This window comes from Electrona antarctica (genome assembly GCF_951216825.1).
Source record: "Electrona antarctica genome assembly, chromosome: 16".
NCBI lineage: Eukaryota > Metazoa > Chordata > Actinopteri > Myctophiformes > Myctophidae > Electrona > Electrona antarctica.
The window spans coordinates 18,805,112-18,823,536 of NC_136797.1; the positions used below are offsets into that span (position 1 = coordinate 18,805,112).

At 42.7% G+C, this 18,425-nt stretch overlaps 1 protein-coding gene and 1 long non-coding RNA gene across 2 annotated transcripts; both read right to left on the bottom strand.

The window, feature by feature from the left end:
- Positions 1–756: 756 nt before the first annotated feature.
- Positions 757–4,525, bottom strand: LOC306940184. The gene is made up of 3 exons (XR_013791993.1): positions 4,192–4,525; positions 1,387–1,536; positions 757–1,197 (listed from the first exon to the last, which is right to left on the bottom strand). It is a non-coding gene; the product is annotated as an uncharacterized lncRNA (long non-coding RNA).
- A 3,577-nt stretch (positions 4,526–8,102) lies between these two features.
- On the bottom strand, positions 8,103–17,660 carry LOC306939331 (hydroperoxide isomerase ALOXE3-like; the record flags this gene model as incomplete). The annotated part of the gene is made up of 10 exons (XM_079523919.1): positions 8,103–8,186; positions 10,998–11,168; positions 11,395–11,495; positions 12,830–12,951; positions 13,160–13,329; positions 13,497–13,583; positions 14,180–14,383; positions 14,461–14,604; positions 15,503–15,675; positions 17,372–17,660. The coding sequence occupies 10 exons, from the start codon at positions 17,658–17,660 to the stop codon at positions 8,103–8,105; spliced, it is 1,545 nt and encodes a 514-aa protein (XP_079380045.1).
- Between the last annotated feature and the right edge of the window lie 765 nt (positions 17,661–18,425).

Here is an 18,425-nt window from a genome sequence, read left to right on the forward strand (position 1 = left end):
CAGCTAAAATCCCTAAAACGAAAGAAAGCAGCAAATGAAAAAAAATGACATCATCTTTTACTTTCTCTAATAACATCCTAAAACATGAACCTTGGTTGAAAAAAAACTAAAGTTGTCCTTTAAGTATACCACCTTTAAAGGTTAAAGGGAGTGACAGACTGGTTTAGGGGTTAAGGCCAATACATGTTTCAAAATAATCCATCAAGGTCATACCCTATTCCTAAACCTTTTACCAATTACTTTCAAACAAATTCTCAAACACAACACTAGACAGGCTACTCATCTCCATCCTCCCCTTATCGTTCCATCAAATACAGAAGTACTACACTATACGACAAATACTCTACTGGTTAGCAACTGTATTATCTTAATGTATGTAAGAACAAATTGAAGTATGTTCTGATTAACCAGATCACTTAAATTATTCTTATTAGTATCTTTTCACTTCCCTGTTTTGTTTATTATTATTACATAATATAGACGCTTATATACCATCTATGTTGACAATCCATTTTCGATATAGTTAGATATTCAAGTTTTCAATCATGTTCTAGACCTTTCTTTATACTATGCAATGTATAGTGCTTTCAAATCATGTTTCTAAATGTTTTGTTGTACACAGGTTGAGGCCTTGTATAAGCCCTTTGGTCTTCTTGCCTCCTCCTTGCACTGTTTATATATATATATATTCTATGTATTTTCCCTTTTGTATTGTTTTTATACTGTGCTAAATACAATAAAATCTAACTTTTTTCGTAAAGAACTTTTTTTCTTTAAATAACAAAAATAAATTGTGAGAGACAAATGTCCATTCAGCATTCTTACTCCAAACGGTTCTGTGTTCTGAATGCCAGACCACGCCCAGTCACTAATCTGATCAATGAATCGCAGCTGTAGCATCTTGCCCTGTCGTCTACAGCGACTGAATCCAAGCCAGCAGAATGGATTTAATACCTGGATATGGTTCTGACATACTGTGGGCAATCAATCCCTCATGGAGGTAGGCAGCTCTGAGAGACGCCATGCAGGAGTTCTGAATGATGTCAATCTGTAGTTGTCTGAATTGGGCTTTAGGTATCTGAGGCAGGGTATCGATCTTCAAGATGAAGTCATTGTTCCTGACACAGGAAGCACAGGATGGAGAACAGATAGACCAGGATGGGAGCTAACAGAGCGGTCAGCAGGATGGAGCAATCCCTAAGAAAGAGAAAGAAAGACTATTTTTTAGCATTTCTTGTACATATTTGAATTGAGATATCACTTGATTAAACTGATCAACATCTTTGACATGGATTTTCACACTTTGAGCTAAACAAAAAACACAATAATTCTCTGCTAATACTTATGATATCATAAATAATAATGTACGTGTGCGCTCATGCGTACCAGTGTGCTGTAGAATAGCTTGGGGGGGGGGGGACAGTCCCAGGGTGGAGGTCAGGACGACAACGTAGGCTAGATGGTACAGCAGCTCCACTTTCATCAGCATGGCCTTGTATCATAGGATGAACTTCCCGTTGTTCCCCACCGAACTCACTGGACACAACACATTACTGTTACTACCTGCTCCCAGGTGCTTGATGGGTAATGTAGTTTAGCAAAGGGGTTGAAACATCTTCACATTATTCTACACCGGATGAGAAGAGCCCAACTCCCTCACTAGATTCTACAGGGACACTATACGAGAGCATCCTGACCAACTGCGTCTGTTTTGGAAGCTGCAATGCAATCAAATCAGACGGTATAAGTTCAGAGAGTGGTGAGGACAGTGCTTAACCCATTTAGACCCGAGGCCGATTAAAAACAAATCCTAACAGTTTTCTGAAAAACTGGCTCAACCTTTTTCCATGTCAAGGACCCCCAGAATTATCTGTATTTGGCCGCAGACCCCCCACCTGAAAATAGTTTGTTCCAGGGACCCCCCAGAAGCAAAGGTATGAGTTAAAAACATACAGTAACACTGTGAAATAATATATATTCAAAGAGTTGATAGTTCTCATTTTCACTCTGCAGTACTCTAGGAAAAGATGTTGCAGTATCCGTTGCAAAAGTTTATTTCCCCAAGCCAGCACACTGTGATGTGCAATATCCTCTATCCTTTCTCCTATAAGAGGACCGCATGTGTGCAATATTTGTCTCATTATGAACCGACTGTGATTTTATCAGTAGTGTTTAGTATTGTAGTTTTAGATTATAGTAAGCCAGTGGAACTGAATTTCGTTCAATTATGCATTTCATGTATTGTTGCATGACAATAAGCCTGTAACCGAAAGCTTGTTTCTTGAAAGTTATATTTAAAATAGTATAGCCCAATCAGACCAATAAACCAGTGGACATACTGTACCCCTAAAAGGCCATATGAGCCATATGTATTATTACTCTTGCCATTATCTTGCTGTTATATTTGAAATTATAGCCCAATCTGACCAATATACCAGTGATTATATGTCAGATATCAGATCCTGTCTAGGTGAGACATGACCTTTGACACAAACTTAATAGAAGGGTAGGGAGACAAAATCAGGTCTCAGGTCTTAATGGTTTAATAAAATAAATAATATCACTTAAGTATACCACCTTTAAAGGTTAAAGGGAGTGACTGGTTTAGGGGTTAAGGCCAAAAGGTCAAAATAATCCATCAAGGTCATACCCCCAACTCTATTCCTAAACCTTTTACCAATTACTTTCAAACAAATTCTCAAAGACAACACTAGACAGGCTACTCATCTCCATCCTCCCCTTATCGTTCCATCAAATACAGAAGTACTACACTATACGACAAATACTCTACTGGTTAGCAACTGTATTCTCTTAATTTATATAAGAACAAATTGAAGTATGTTCTGATTAACCAGATCACTTAAATTATTCTTATTAAATAACTTTTAGGGAGACAAAATACAATCACCCCAATTGTATAAGTTATATATTGTATTAACATACTCTACCATACAGATTGAACAATATTAAATTTTATTCATGGAGAATTGTTACATGGTGAGGCATTAAGTGTTATAGTTAGTAATTAGCAGAAGATACAGGTATGGGTAGAATATCAATCAATCTTTATTTCACTCCAATAGGTCCATAAACAATTCAGGGGACAACACAACATAAAACAGCAACAAAAACATACAAATCTAAATAAAAATCATACAGACACTCCAGAAACCCTGAGTACCTGATGCTGCTCTTCTTAGGCATGGTCAGTCATCATTACATTTTTTGAGACATTCGACCTCATTGTAGAGAAGCACAGAAACGTAGTAACCCTAGTAACAATATGTTTTCAGCAATTTAGGACAGTGAGTCATCCCTAATGAGTCTGTGCTTATTATGCAGACAGACACCTGCATTCAGATTTAATTTGAATTCACCTTGGCTTTTTTTTGTATTATCAAATGTATAGTCAATAAATTAATTTTAAGTGTTCAAAGTCTATGGTATTCGCACCACAATGATTCGTCTACTCATGGGATGGTTAAGTGTGCAGCTGGTATAGACCCCCATTAGGTAGAAACATGCAAAGGTAACCAACAGCATATTGCTTTTAATAATTTCTTAAACAGACATTTCTCTAAAAGAGAAAACCAGCACTCACGGAACTCATGTTTTAAGGCACTCTTAATTTATTTAATTGTTGACATGATATGCTGCAGAGCAGCAGCAACGAACGCGTTTCGGCATTCAAGCCTTCATCAGCGTTGTCTGCTGGAGACATGGGAAGTGTCACATTATATAGTCTCCCTAGGTGAGACAACTTCCTCTGTCCCGTGCAGACACATGAACACACAGCCAACTTGTACCACAAGTGCAAATATTCAGCAGTTCAGACAGTCATTAAATCATAGACATCAAAGTCCATAAATGCATAAGAATTAAGGCAAAAATATCGGCGTTTCCTGTTATCTTGTCACATATAAAAGTCCCAGAGGTTATGGGTATACATATTGAAACACAGTATAAGTATATACAAAATACAATGAGGTACATCTGACTGAGTCCTTGAGGAGAGAGGGGGGGTTTAAAGGGGTTTAGGGGACTCGGCTAGATCAAGTAATGAATATATAAACATTTAGAAAAACATTTAGGAAAATATAGAAAAACATTTGGGTTGACTGATAATTTCTCCCTGTTCCTTGATATATACCAGTGATTATATGTCAATTTATGATTGCCAGCCACCCTTACCTTCCTCAGTTGATGATGTTCACAGAGAACAGGGTGCCCCCTGTTGGCCAGCATGGAAGTTAGACCAGGGTAGCAGGGAACGACTATTTCTGTCTTCAAGCCAGATGAATGTGGCAACCAGCTCCTGCATGACACAGAGACTAGCACTATATAAACAGCATACAGTACAGTATGACATGTCATTGTCAAATAAATAGTATACAGAGAAAAGAAAGCAGACATGCAGTCAGATATAGTAATAAACAAAACTAACAAAGCTGCACGCTGCTTTGATGCCAGTGGCTCATAGCTTACAAAACGGTTTCTGTTACAATAAAGCTCCGTTTTGAATAGACCCATCAACAATACTAACGAAGCATTGTGATAATGAATGACATAACAGTTTTAATAATAGTTCTGACATTCCAGGCTCCATCTTTTTGGGTCCTTTTTTTTGGTCATTTATCATGTAAATCAGTAAATGTGCTTACACAGTAGCATACAAAGGTCTCTGTCCTTGTGTTGTGTTTGTGTCTGTGTGAGTAGGCCTGTGGGCATAGGAACACGTCCACGCGCACCAGAAGCGGTTAGGAGCAGGGCTCAACTAACCCAGCTCAACTGGGGGGCCCTCTGTGACCAATCAGAAGGGACTTCTCTTCACTCCTGTCGAGGTGCACTTAACCTCCTGCCACCAATGTGCTGTAACTCCAGCCGACGCATTCCATGGCAATCCATAGAAAGACACAAAGTGACATCCCAGTGTGGTATTCACATTTGTTAATATTGCCAACTCGGGCCAGGGGATCTACATAGTCAGGTCCTCCTTCTGGGTTTGAGGCTCAGCATGGCGGTTCCACGCTGTCCACACTCGGCTCTTCGCTCAAGGCTGACCCCAGCAAGGCATCCCAGTCAAAGTCAAAGGTCACGATCACGTCCTTTTCTATGGGGCTGATGCTGCTCAACGGCTCTTCACTGTACAGACCCAGCTCCCCACTCAAGGTCGAATCGAGGAGGTCCAAGTCCCAGTCGACCCTAAGGACGTCCAAGTCCCAGTCCAAGTTAACCGTCAGGTCGTCCTCTATGGGGCCGGTAAGGACGTCCAAGTCCATGTCCCAGTCGACCATCAGGTTGTCCTCTATGGGGCTGGTGCTCAGCGGCTCCCCGCTGTCAAGACTCGGCTCCCTGCTCAAGGCCGAATCGAGGAGGTCCAAGTCCCAGTCGACCGTAAGGACGTCCAAGTCCCAGTCCAAGTTAACCGTCAGGTCGTCCTCTATGGGGCCGGTAAGGACGTCCAAGTCCATGTCCCAGTCGACCATCAGGTTGTCCTCTATGGGGCTGGTGCTCAGCGGCTCCCCGCTGTCAAGACTCGGCTCCCTGCTCAAGGCCGAATCAAGGAGCTGATGGTGAACGAACGGACTCTGTGGGAGCCAACCCAAGGCACCGCTAGGAGGTGAAGGAGCCGCACAGGAGCCTGCGGAGGTAGCAACACTGCAGAGCTCTGGACCTTGATGCTGCTGTATAGGACCGAGCTCCCTACTCAAGACCCAATCTATGAGGACGTCCAGCTCTTTCTGTTCCTCTGTCTGAAGCACCAGGGAGCTGGATCGACGGGGGACTTTGGCCATGGTAGCTGTAGAGTCTGGACGCTTCTTCCTCTTGAGCTTGCCGATCTCCTTGCCTGGCTGTTTCTGTTCCACACTGGTGGCGCCATCAAAGCCCCTGATCAACTGCTGCGACACAGACTGGCCGCCTGTGGGGTTACAGGGACGACAAACCGTTTGCAGGGAGCTGGCCGGGAGTGGGCTCGGCAGGGGTGGGATCTGCACGAGTGGGCTAGGCAGTGACGGGTCCTTCTTGAAGTCGGAAGTCCACTTGTTGAGAGCACGGAGAAGGATGCCCTCAGCATACTGCGGGTCGACCGTCCAAAAGCCTCCCTTACCTGGGTCATCTCCCTGCCGAGAGACACTGATGAACTCCTTAATGGTGGACAGGTTGTGCCGGATGGAGCTCTTCCAGGAGTCAGGCTTGTCGTGGTGGCGGAAGTAGGGGAAGTTGTCCATGAACCACTGGTAAATGGAGGAGGCGGCGATGTGGCTCTTCCTGCTGGCTTGCATGGCCATGCAGATCATCATGGGGTAGGTGTACAGCGGCTTCTTTCCACGGGTGCCGCGGGCCACGATGCCAGGGAGGATCTTCTGCGTCAGGCTGCAGGCCAGCGCCATGGTCTGGATGGGTGCTGGGTCCGCAGCCAGAGGGGACAAAGGCACCCGAGAAGAACTCACCGGCTGGCGGCAGCTGATGACAGGATGCATCTGGTGGTGGTGGGCGGACAGCAGAGGCTCCCTCCGCCTGGCTGGCCCTCCACCTGGCTGGGACCCTCTGCCGCTGGCACCAGGGACGGAGACGTCACAGGCCAGTGGCCTGAGCAGCCACTGCAGGCTGGTCAGGCTGTCATCCACGTTGACCGAGAAGGAGGCGTTGTCCGGTTCCTTGGCCCGGGGGGAGGTCGTCACCATCTCGGACCACAAGACTGCACCACACAGCATGGCTCTACTCTGAAACCTCTGCTCTCTGTCACACCTCCCTATTCCTTCTCTCTCTCTCTGTGTGTGTGTGTGTGTGTGTGTGTGTGTGTGTGTGTGTGTGTGTGTGTGTGTGTGTGTGTGTGTGTGTGTGTGTGTACCAGTACTGGTCTATTGGCGTCTTCTCCTTGTCCTCCTTCCTGGAGTGTTAACTGGTGTTATCTAGTGGTGGATAAGTTATGTAATCAAAGTACAATACAAAAGTAATACAATACAAAAGCATATATTTGGCATTAAAATATATTTACACGAATGAGAAAGTAATTTGGTAGTAATTATAAATGGCCTGTTTTAGAATAAAATCAGTCAAAATTGCTCAAACCTTTTCAAAAATAGCCAAAGTATAAAATAGGGCTAAAGTTGTTGATTCTTGTTTTGTATTAATAATCTAAATCTGCAAGTGCAAAGCAACTAGTAATTAACTAAAGCTGTCAGTGGGGCAAGCAAATCTACCATAGAAACAACAACTGGCTACAAGCAGGAGGGGAAACTCATTCTATGAATAAAAAAAGATTTGTTTAAAGCATGTGGTGTTTTAATTGAGATGTTATCATAAACCAAATGTAACAAAGGTATCTGTATAGTATACTCAGTCCTAGTCCTATAGTACTAACTCCGTCACGAACACTTTGAAAACATCACCGCATCGAAGCTTAACGGTTCTATTTGACAAGAGAGTAGCGACAGGACGAGTTGAGTGATTTCATGTAGTCATCGACAACATAGTCATTTTCAAAAATAAAAAAAGCTTTAACGGTTCTATTTGACAAGCGACAGAAGGATAGTTGATCAGTGATGTCAAAGTCAAACCAACATGCTAACGAAAACACTAGCTATAACCAAAACTCAGCCAACATCATTGACAAGCGACAGGATGATTTCCAACGACACGCCGTTATTTTTCTAATTTAAACATTACTCTAAAAACAAAACGGCTGTAAATGATCCACAATGAGTTCGGTTAGATCCTTAGCATTTACATAACACACTTCACGCTACAATCAAACATTTTGCAATCGACAAATCATAAAAATGTCATGTTCCACCACAATTCCGTTAAAATGGCATTTTGAAGAAAATCAACTTACACTCTTTCAAACTGGTCGACGATGAACGTCAATTTTTGCCGTTTAAAAAAAAAAAGAAGCCAAACGTTCAAACCACAGAAGCAGTATGAAAGAAAGGACAAACGAAGATGAAAACAATGATTATTGATTCGTCAATTGTGTTGTGTCGTTGACACAGAAGCAGTAAGAAGATGAAATAACGGGTTTCCTTCCAGGAGCTGGTGAGATGCGACTAATTCAAACACTGTCTGAGAAGCATCTAACAGTCTGCAAGTTATGAACCTCAGTACACACCTGCTGCTCTAGTCCGTCCTGCAACGCCATTGGCCCGCTGCCTATGCTCCTCGCCTTCTGATTGGTCCCGGCTCTGATCACGCACAGTTCACGCAGTGAACGTCCAATCAGCAGAATGCTCCTTGAAGGAGCATGCTGCTGGTCCCGCCTCAGAGAACGTCCGCGGGAAAACTAAACTACTGTATCGGTTCCGTTCCGTTCCGTCCAGCGAGTCCACTGTCCATGGATGAACAAGGACCGGTAGCTAAAGCTAACGTTGTTGATTTATTATAGAATGCTTATGCTACTAACGTCTTATAGTTATCATGGTTGTTTGTTAAGCGTTTCTCTTCATTCAGTGTCATTATTCACATAATATGTCTCCAGTAAACCGGGTGAAGCTGTTTGTTTACTGTAATGTTTTGCCAGGAACTACTTTATGTGGAAGAACACACTGCTCGGTTCTAGGTGCTGTTAGGTGCTGCACTGCCTGCACAGCTGCATTGAATTCGAGGGTTCCGAGAGGGGCTAGCTGTGGGCTAGCATTGAATACCACCACCACCACCACCACCAACAACAACAACATTGTAATCATCATTTGACTGTTATTTACGAGTGTGTATTGTTGTTGCACTACTAAATTAAAAAGGGGGGAGTTGAGTGTATAGTGTATGTAGGCTACTGTTTAGCCAGGAGCTACTTTATGTGGTAGAACAAGATACATGCAAATCAAGGTTATATAGCAGTCCTGTTTTTATGGAAACAAGCCATAGTGCTTTCTTGGGGTCAAGTAGACAACTATTACATATGGGTATTACATGAGTTTGTATATTAAACTGTACTCTTCTGTGCTTTTTTTGTGCAAACTGTTAATACTCCATAATAATCAATTCAAATGTGCTCTTGGTCTCTTATGTGCAGCACCATATGTTGGCTTGTGGTGGTGGACATTTTTGCCACAGACATACAAAATGAGTAGACAATATTACCAGAAACGCATGAATAGAAAACCATGAATGACCATAACAGGACTGTAACTCTGGGAGTGTACAAAAGGGGTCCATTTGGTTCCATTCGAAGGGGGTCTTTGCAAATAAAACATTTGAGAACCACTAGTACTAGACTACTAGTCGACTCCTAATGTGCCATAGTGTCATAGTAAATAATTGTCATACATATTCTGAAGAAAACCTGGAGACACTAAGTGGGTATTATGATCAAAATAAGAACATGTTGTGTAAAACAAAATAAAAAAATGCCACGGACATGACGTCTTTGCCACAGACACATTTGTCCGTATATGGACATGTTGGTGACCCCTGCTCATGTGGGCCCCCAACCACTCGGGTATCGAGTCACCCTGACAATTGGATAATTCCTGTTCTATTTTATCTTTAACTTATAGTGCAAGAGCAAATCCGTCTGCCACTCGTCAGCCCCACCAACCTCCATGATGTGACAGATTGAGAGAGTCAACGGAAGCGGGTGAGAGAGTGGACGTGGGGAAAGAATCCCAGGGCTGCCACAGCCCACAGGCTCATCTTTGAAGCCAAGAACCAGGATGCCCTTCCAGTCCTACTACCAAAGAGCTAGTCCACGCTAGTCCACAGGTACCCTGCCTCACACATGCATCACATACGTTACATCGGTTGTTGCAACAACCGATGGTGTAACAATCACCCTGAAATTTCAGAATGTTAATGTTGAAGATGTTTATTTGCCACAAATTCATAATTGACAAATCCAGTGGTACATAAAGTAATACACCAAGGGTTTACTATCCCTATATCTCTCCCTAACAATCAAAACAAATGTATTTTTTTGTAGTGTACTATACATCACATCTTATAATTCAGTAACACATTAAAGAGTAAGTAAGTAAGTAAGTAAATTTTATTTATGAAGCACTTTTCAAAACAAAGTTACAAAGTGCTGTACAGTAAAAACAACAATATAAACAATCAAGTTAAAACAAGGCACAAAGGAGCAAACACAACAAAGAATAAGAGCAGAAACACAACAATGATGGTAAAAATAAAAGTTCACAAGATAAAATGTAACCTAAATAAGTGAGTTTTCAACAAGACTTTGAAACCCTCGACAGACTCTGCATTTTTAATTAAAAAGGGTAGGGCGTTCCACAGTGTGGGAGCAACTACTGCAAAGGCCCTGTCCCCCTTGGTTTTCAGCTTTGTCACAGGGATATTCAGGAGGCCTTTGTCAGACGACCTGAGAGGTCTTACATTTGGTTTTGCCACCAGTAAGTCGGTGATATAAACTGGGGCTAGGCCATGTAGTGCTTTATACGTTGTTAAAAGGATTTTAAAATTGATTCTGGATTTGATAGGGAGCCAGTGGAGTTCAGCCAGTACCGGTGTTATGTGTGCTCTGCGGTTTGTATTGGTGAGAATTCTGGCGGCTGTATTTTGTACTAATTGTAGTTTGTGAATAGAGGAACAGTTAAGGGTAGTATAAAGTCCATTACAATAGTCGAGACGGGATGAAAGAGCCCATGGGTCACACTGATTCTCCTACTATGGTAGATAGCTATTGATAGCTATTTCAACGCGCTACGCTGTTTTCAATGTTTGCAGGGTTCAGGTAATTGTAGGGGAGAGACAAATGGACATTTCTTGACTGGATTTCGAATCCAAGGATTTTCAAATCTTTTCGAAATTCATCCAATCTTTCCAGAGGGATTTTCTCCGAGAAATGTTGCTCAGTGTAGCCCCCTAGTGGTACCTGAGAGGTAGAGAGACAGTGGATTATGGAGAGGAGAAATGGGTCGAAAAAATATAACAAAGAGATGGACAGAGAAAAATCTAACCAAGATGGAGAGAGAGAGACAGAGATGACAGAGCATGTAGAGTCAGAGATAATTGGGATGCATCGTTCTAATAATTACATAATCTCTAGGTGTCCTGCTGAGGAGGTAGACTGTGGCGAGGCCGTGAGCCGTGACGTTGACATCTGGTAAGGTAGCGAGGAGAGTGTTTTCAGAACACTGACCCTTGGTGGCAGGAGGAGGGGACTGCAGCGACAAGGGAGCGTTGGGCATGAAGCCATAATAGTCAAACTGGATAGGAAAATAAATAAAAATGGGAATTATTTAAATGTAAGTGTGTGTGCGTGCGTGCGTGCGTGCGTGCGTGCGTGCGTGCGTGCGTGCGTGCGTGCGTGCATGCATGCGCGCAGGGTCATCAATGTGAAACCAGGAACGGATGAGAAGTAGTATAACAGTAGAAAATAGTATCATAGTAGAAATGTTGACCTCTTAGTTAGAAGTTGTGGGTGTAATGTACCTGACCATTGTTGACCGCGGCGTGCTGTACCGATGCTGTGAAGATCACCATGGTAATGAAGTATGACAGCTCATCAACACAACTGAATGACTTAGGAAAACCTGAGTGATGAGACAGAACAACGTACCATTATATCCATGCAAGCAGGGACGTGCACACATAGACATCAAAGGGGGCTTCAGCCCCTGCCCTTTTACCCGTCTGTAAAACAACTGCCCTTTCTAGACCACGAATGCAGCATGAGACAAAAATGCAAATGCCTCTCCTTTCCATGCCATGCCGGAAGGCAGCATTCAGGAGAATTGCTTTTTTTCCAAAGTCTCCTGAACGTGAACACAGTGTTTTGCGCTGAACAAATTTGTTTAGAAATCCATGTCGTTACACCGCATCTCCACTAGCTAAGGAGTGCTGGGTTGCGCCCCGAAAATAGCTGATCTACAAGCTCTCAAGAGCTTGTAGATCAGCTATTTTTGCTATTTTTGTCCAAAAGTGCCCTCTTAACAGGATTTCAGCCCCTGCCCCTATAACACTCCACGTCCCTGCATGCAAGAACAAGACCATGCATGACAGTAGCAGGAAAAAGTCCACAAAAGACCATTCGGGACATAAATGGGTCGGGAACGTTCTCAGATCGTCCCCTAGCTGGCTGCTGCTTATGTTCAAAATGAGGTAAACACCATCATTACATTATACTTAGATTGTCTACTGTACGTACTGTAGATTAAAATAATAGAATTTGAATCCTATTTCACAGGGATGTTGTTCTTATGGAAAATGTCATTGTGAGAATATAGGCCACAGTAAGTTATAAATTAGTCTTGTGTAATGCTAATAATGGTTCCCAAAGTGGGTCTCCAGCTAAATGATAGTTTGGAACCAAATGGACCCTCATGGGAATGTAACTCTGAGAGTGTACAAATGGAACCAAATGGTTTGGTTCCATTTGTACACTCTCAGAGTTAAATTAACATTGATTTTACAATAGTACCACAGACGAAAAACAGTCTCAAGTCCAAATTTCATTCTGACCCCTCCACGAAAAGGCCTCGTTGTCCTGACCCCTTATCTATCATTTATACATTATGGATAAATAGTGTGGACTGTTTTTCGTCTGTGGCATTAGAAATGCCATTAAATGGGGGTCCTACAGACCCCCATTTAATGGCATTTCTAACTAATATGCATGTCAAACTAGGGGTCCTTGAAATTAAACAGGTTGAGAATCACTGCTAGAGCCGTAAAAATCTGATCTTATGGGGGTTATATCTTTTCAAATGGGGGTCCGTGGGGCTAATTAGTGTCAATTTGGGGGTCCTTGACATGAAAAGGTTTGGGAACCACTGACATACAGTACTCCTAACTTGACAATATCAAATATGTCACCCCTACTAGTACTAAACAAGCAAACAAGAAGAACAAAAAAATGGTGGTGAACCTTTGTTGTCATCCGCAAGTCGTCCAAACACGAGAATCTCGTTGATCCAGCTCTGAAGTTCAGAATCCCTGATGACGGCATAATGGTCATGATAATAGTAGCTGACCACGCCCTCAACATACCTGCCAGCCAATCACAATGCTGAGTTTAGTGCATTGTTTTATTTTAGTTGATGCTAATTGATCTGCTTAAAGTGGCAGAGATGTAAAGCAGGCCTCTTGTGATGTTCTAATAGTGATTTCTGACTGAAATGCTTGTCTCAGTAATTTAAGTTAACTGTAGTCGTAGTTACCACCAGCCACAGTACTCCTGATGATACTTCTATTGTACCTGTGTATGATGTTCCAGAGCCTTAGCCCATCATCTCGGTAGTAGAAGTTGGGAACAGAATCCAGTCCTCTGTCGATGATGTCATCAGGGAGACATATGGACCTGTATGTCAACCCAGCCGCTGCCTTTCTCATGAAGGACAAAGTGCCTGGACCACCAGCTGCTGTGTACTATAAATACAAACACACTGTTGATGTACACAATGGTGTACGTTTCATGGGAATCTGTCCATTAGATTTTCAGTATGGAAAAGGCCACAGTTAAGTGTCACTAAAATCAATGGGGTTAAAGTGACTCCAATATTGGATTTAGCTCTTGATTTTAGATGAATAAATACCTCTGTGAATGTTCCGGTGTCTGAAATTAGCAGCGATCGGGCCAGTGTGTCGATCTCCAGAGTGTAGCGGAAATGAGGAATAAGCAGCTAAAGGGAAAAGAAGATTATGAAATATAACTGCAGTACATGAAGAAGTATGAGAGATACTGTAAGCAACAGACAGAAAGCTATATTCAGACAGACATTAGTAGACTTTATAGATAGATGCACACTGTAGAGAAGCTTGAAGTATAAGTGTTACTGTACATGTATGGATTACTGCATGCACTTGTGTCTGGCTTTCCCTCCCTCTACTGTTTTCTACCTCTTTCTTCAAACCCAGAGCCAGTCCAATCATTCCATCAACTCCAGACCACCAACTGGAGCCCACAGTGTGCTGCGAGTGGGGTACGCTTTTCATCTCACCACATAGTTATTTCATGCTAAACACACTGGGTTAAGTGCGTGAGTGCCACACCGTGTATTCTTGTTGTATTGTATTTTGATTTGGTACTCTCTAGTCCTTCACCGTTTGTTTTTGTTACCTCACTTGAAAATAATACACTGAATTCATGTTATCCATCAGTGTTTTTCTCCATTCACTGGATGTTTTCACAGACCACCTATTATGGACAGAACAATACAAGTATCATGTTTTATTGTATGTGCACGAGCACCTTCAACCTTGAGCCACTATACTGTACCTTGTACAGTGGGTGGACTGTGGGGAGGTTCCTCAGCGTGGCCATGGCAAAGACCTCGGATAATAGATGGGTTCGAAGAAAGTGGACGTTTAGTTCATGCTCAGCAAAGTCGGCACCCCGGACAAATATCTTTGCTAATATCCAGTCGTGTTGTGAGTCAGATGGGAGGAATATGGGATTGTCCTCTGAGGGTTCCTGATGTAACTGGAGAGAGACGGAGAGGTGCATTATTACTGCATTACTGCATTACTACTACAACTACTACTACTATAGTACAGTACCTGTATAGCAATGGGCACTAGCTGGTCTCGAGGAGTCAGGTAGAGCAGTACTAGTGGAGAAGACAGGTACTGCTGTTTGCCATTGATGACATTGGGCGTCAGTCCATCCAACCTCTCGTAGTCAACCAGAAAGATGTTACCTCTCTGTTTGGACAATGGACATATAATAGGAAAATAATGAAATGAATGTATAATGTTGGAAGTTTTAAGAAGCTTGAGCAGACAGACAGACAGTAGAAGCTGTAGTCACAGTAATAGCAGTAGTTGTAATAACTAGTAATAGTGGTGAGTCTGGTGACAGTATATTTAGTAGTTAGTAACATCTGAAGCAGCAGTAGTAGTCCGTCCGTCAGTCAGATTACGCCTTGTGACATCACGCGCCTCCATGTGGTTGTCAGTCCATTACGCCTTGTGACATCACGCCTCGTGACACGTCACACCACCATATATGAACGTCAGTCCGTCACGGATCGTGACACGCTCCATATATGTCTGTCTCCATATATGAAGATCACGACACTGACCTTATCAAACCCTAGTCATACATGGAGAAGACTGGATCATCACCTAGATCTGCAAATATGGAGCCTGCCAGCAACTCTACATCTGACCTCAAACATCAAACCCTTTAGATCTCCATATATGGAGCTGACCTGTTCTGACATTCCATATATTGATCCTTCCCCACCCGTCCTTCCTCTTCGATGTCTCCCTTTTGACCGATACCTGTCCATTCAAACTCTAGACGGGCCTGCCAAAAAGTTATTAGTGCAGCCGCAGCCGGCGAAAACTAGAGTTCTCAACAGACCCGAAAATTAAGGCCCGGCCCTACCTGGGCCCTCATCAAACCCTGTACACTCAAGACTCGCTCCATATATCGCCAGTACATAATTCATTCCATATGTTGATCTGACCCCCCATGCCAAAGCGCCAGCACTCGCCCAGCAGTCTGACGGCACAGTCTGTCGGCAGCCCTCAGGGCGTCTTACTGGTTAGTAGTATAGTGGCAGTACTGTAATAGCAATAGAAGTAACTGTATTACCGCAATCTCGTCTTGAAGGCTGACCCCTCTCTGTAGTGAGAGTCGGACCATGTCGTCAGTAACAGGGAAGTTTGGGGGTGTCTGTGAACACCTCCTGATCAACATGGGGTTCACTCCATTCAGAAACTGGTGGCCAAAAAAACAGTCCTCCTTCCAATGTTTCTCTAGGTATTCTGGAAGATAGAATATAGCGTGGAAGGGAGACCTTAGCTTTGTTAAGTTGTTGTTGTTTTAGACTAGAGGGTTTAACCAGAAATATAACTTACTACATGCACCAGATTTCTTCTCTGTGAAAACCTGGTGTATTTCTTCCATTGAAGACCAGGGATGTTCTTCACATAGGAGTCCCTCTAGACCCAACTCTGCTAGACTGCACGGAGAGAAATAACAGTTACAACAACTACTGCCTATCTACCTACTGTATACTGATAACCACCAGTGTATCTATCACTGACACTGTTACTAATACTACCAATCCTACCACCAGCAATACAATGTACAATTTAGGCATTTAGCAGACGCTCTTAATCCAGAGTGATTTACAGTAAAGCAAGAATAACATGGTAATACATTGAATACAAGTCATCATGAGTCATCAAGAATCATAAGGAAGCTTAACATCTTACACTAAAGCTATGAGTATACACTATAGAGGGCTATGAGTATGTCTACATAAAATGCTATTTAAGTTACATAAATTGAGCCTTAATTTGCATACGCCTGTAAGGTCGTCGAGGCTAGTGAAAGTGCTACGGCAAGTGCTATGGGCTAAGATGGAGCCTGAAGAGGTGGCTTTTCAGACTACAACGGCACTACTACTGCTATAACTATACCACTATACTTCCATGTGCACCACTTTTACAACTTACGCTTCTCCAACAGTTAAAATCAGCTGTGTGGCTTTGGTGATGGAGAACTGCACCTCACGAGGAAGAGAAAAAAATCCATTTGTACGTATCGACTCTGGAAGGCCATCTGCGTAGTTACTCCACCTACAGAGAGACAACATAACCTGCATGTTCATGATGTACGTGTGTGTGTGTGTGTGTGCGTGTGCGTGCGGATGGAAACGTATTGAAATACCTGTAGACTTCACGTCGATATGCTAGCTCATGAATTCTTTGCTGTAGTAGTTCAGGCCTCATGTCCTCAAATATTAACTTGGCTTTAAGAAAAAATAAAAATATACATGTAATTGAATTCATATTTTACATTTGATGTGCATAATAAGTCCGACAACGTCCAGATTTCCCAAGGGTGCCAAGCAGCTCACTGTGGCACTTACGGTATCGTAAATCTAACTGGATATTACAAAACATAATCCTATATTAGCATAATTTGGATATAGGTTTATCTTTGTCACCTACCAATCAAATAAATATGAGAGGGCTATGTATTAAGAAGAGATAAAGGCAGAGAGAGCAATAGGTAGAGAAAAAGATAAACGTGTGATAATTTAAACAGAGTGAGGGAGAGAGACTGGATTATTATGGAAAGAGAGAGGGAGGGAGAGAGACTATGGTTATAATGTAAACAGGAGACAGAGAGAGTGGCATTTGGCTATGTACATGTTGGGTTATAATGAAAAGAGCTAAAACGGCAAGATACACTTGGTTAAAATACATTTGTTTACATTTTAAGATACATTTGTTTATAAGAGGAGAGAGAGAGCTAAATAAAGAGTAAAGCACAATCATAGATCATAACATTATATTACCACTTGAAGACAATTTCTTTGAGGGCAATTTAAAATGCTTTTTCTTTCCTAGTCAAAGAAGTAGTTTTGTGATTCACATGGAGTAAAAGGAGGAATAAGAGAAAAGTTTGATGGATTTGATTGCATTTCTTTATTGTATTTCTTTTTTTCACGGTGCCACCAACCTATTGCATCGCGCAGGGTGAGCGTGCGGCCGCCGTCGACAAATCGGTGGCAGGGGAAGACAGAGGCCCTGCCCTCTGGTGTTGTCACCATGACCTTGGAGCAGTACCAGGCAGTGATGGACGGAGGCGTGTCCAACGAGACAAAGAGAAGGACACCCAGGCTGTGTGGACAAGTCACCTCCCACTCCTCTACCTGGGAGAGGGGGGAGAGCCATGGGGGAAAAAGGCAAGATACTAGAGAACAGCGGATGAGCTTTTTTGTCACCCGAATCCGCATGTGCATAATTATAATCCGCCCGTTATCCGACCGCAATTTATTAATTAATCCAATTTATTAATCCGCACCACCCGCAATCCGCTGCGCAGGGAAGCGCCCAGCGTATACAGTATAGCCAATCTACAAGCTCACAACGCGACGCTGCGACGCGTTGTGAGCTTGTAGATCGGCTATTTATACTACTTGTACAAACAATGTCACTCACCACTCTCTCGACAGTTCACCAATGTTACGTAGTGGTTGTATATATCCATTTCCATGGTAACACGCCGTCCACGTTTTCGCGACGTATTTTCATACAGCATATCCAGCGGTCATCGGCGGCAGGGTAAAGAACTTAATCACTCCCTTCTGTTTTACTTAGTTTTAAGTTTCTCTCAAACTCACTAGCTGCCTGTTAGCAACTTTAGCGTAGCTGCCTGTAGGAGACCACTGTGTTGTTGTTGTTGTGCAACATGACCCAACTTCATAGGCGGCTAATTTGTGCCAGATCATGGAAAATGATTAAATTAAAATACTACTACCAACGCACGCACGCCGAGATTGTGTGCGTTTTAAAAGCTATAATAAGCATATTTATATACTTTATTATGCCATTACTTTATTTCCCGCATTATTTCACCCGCGGTTTATCCTATATTAATTTATAATAATATGAATTGACCCTAATCCACCCTAAACTGCGGTTCACCCGCGGCAACCGCGGCTAAATCCGCCACCCGCTGGTCTCTACAAGATACACATCAACTTTGTGCGTTACGGAGA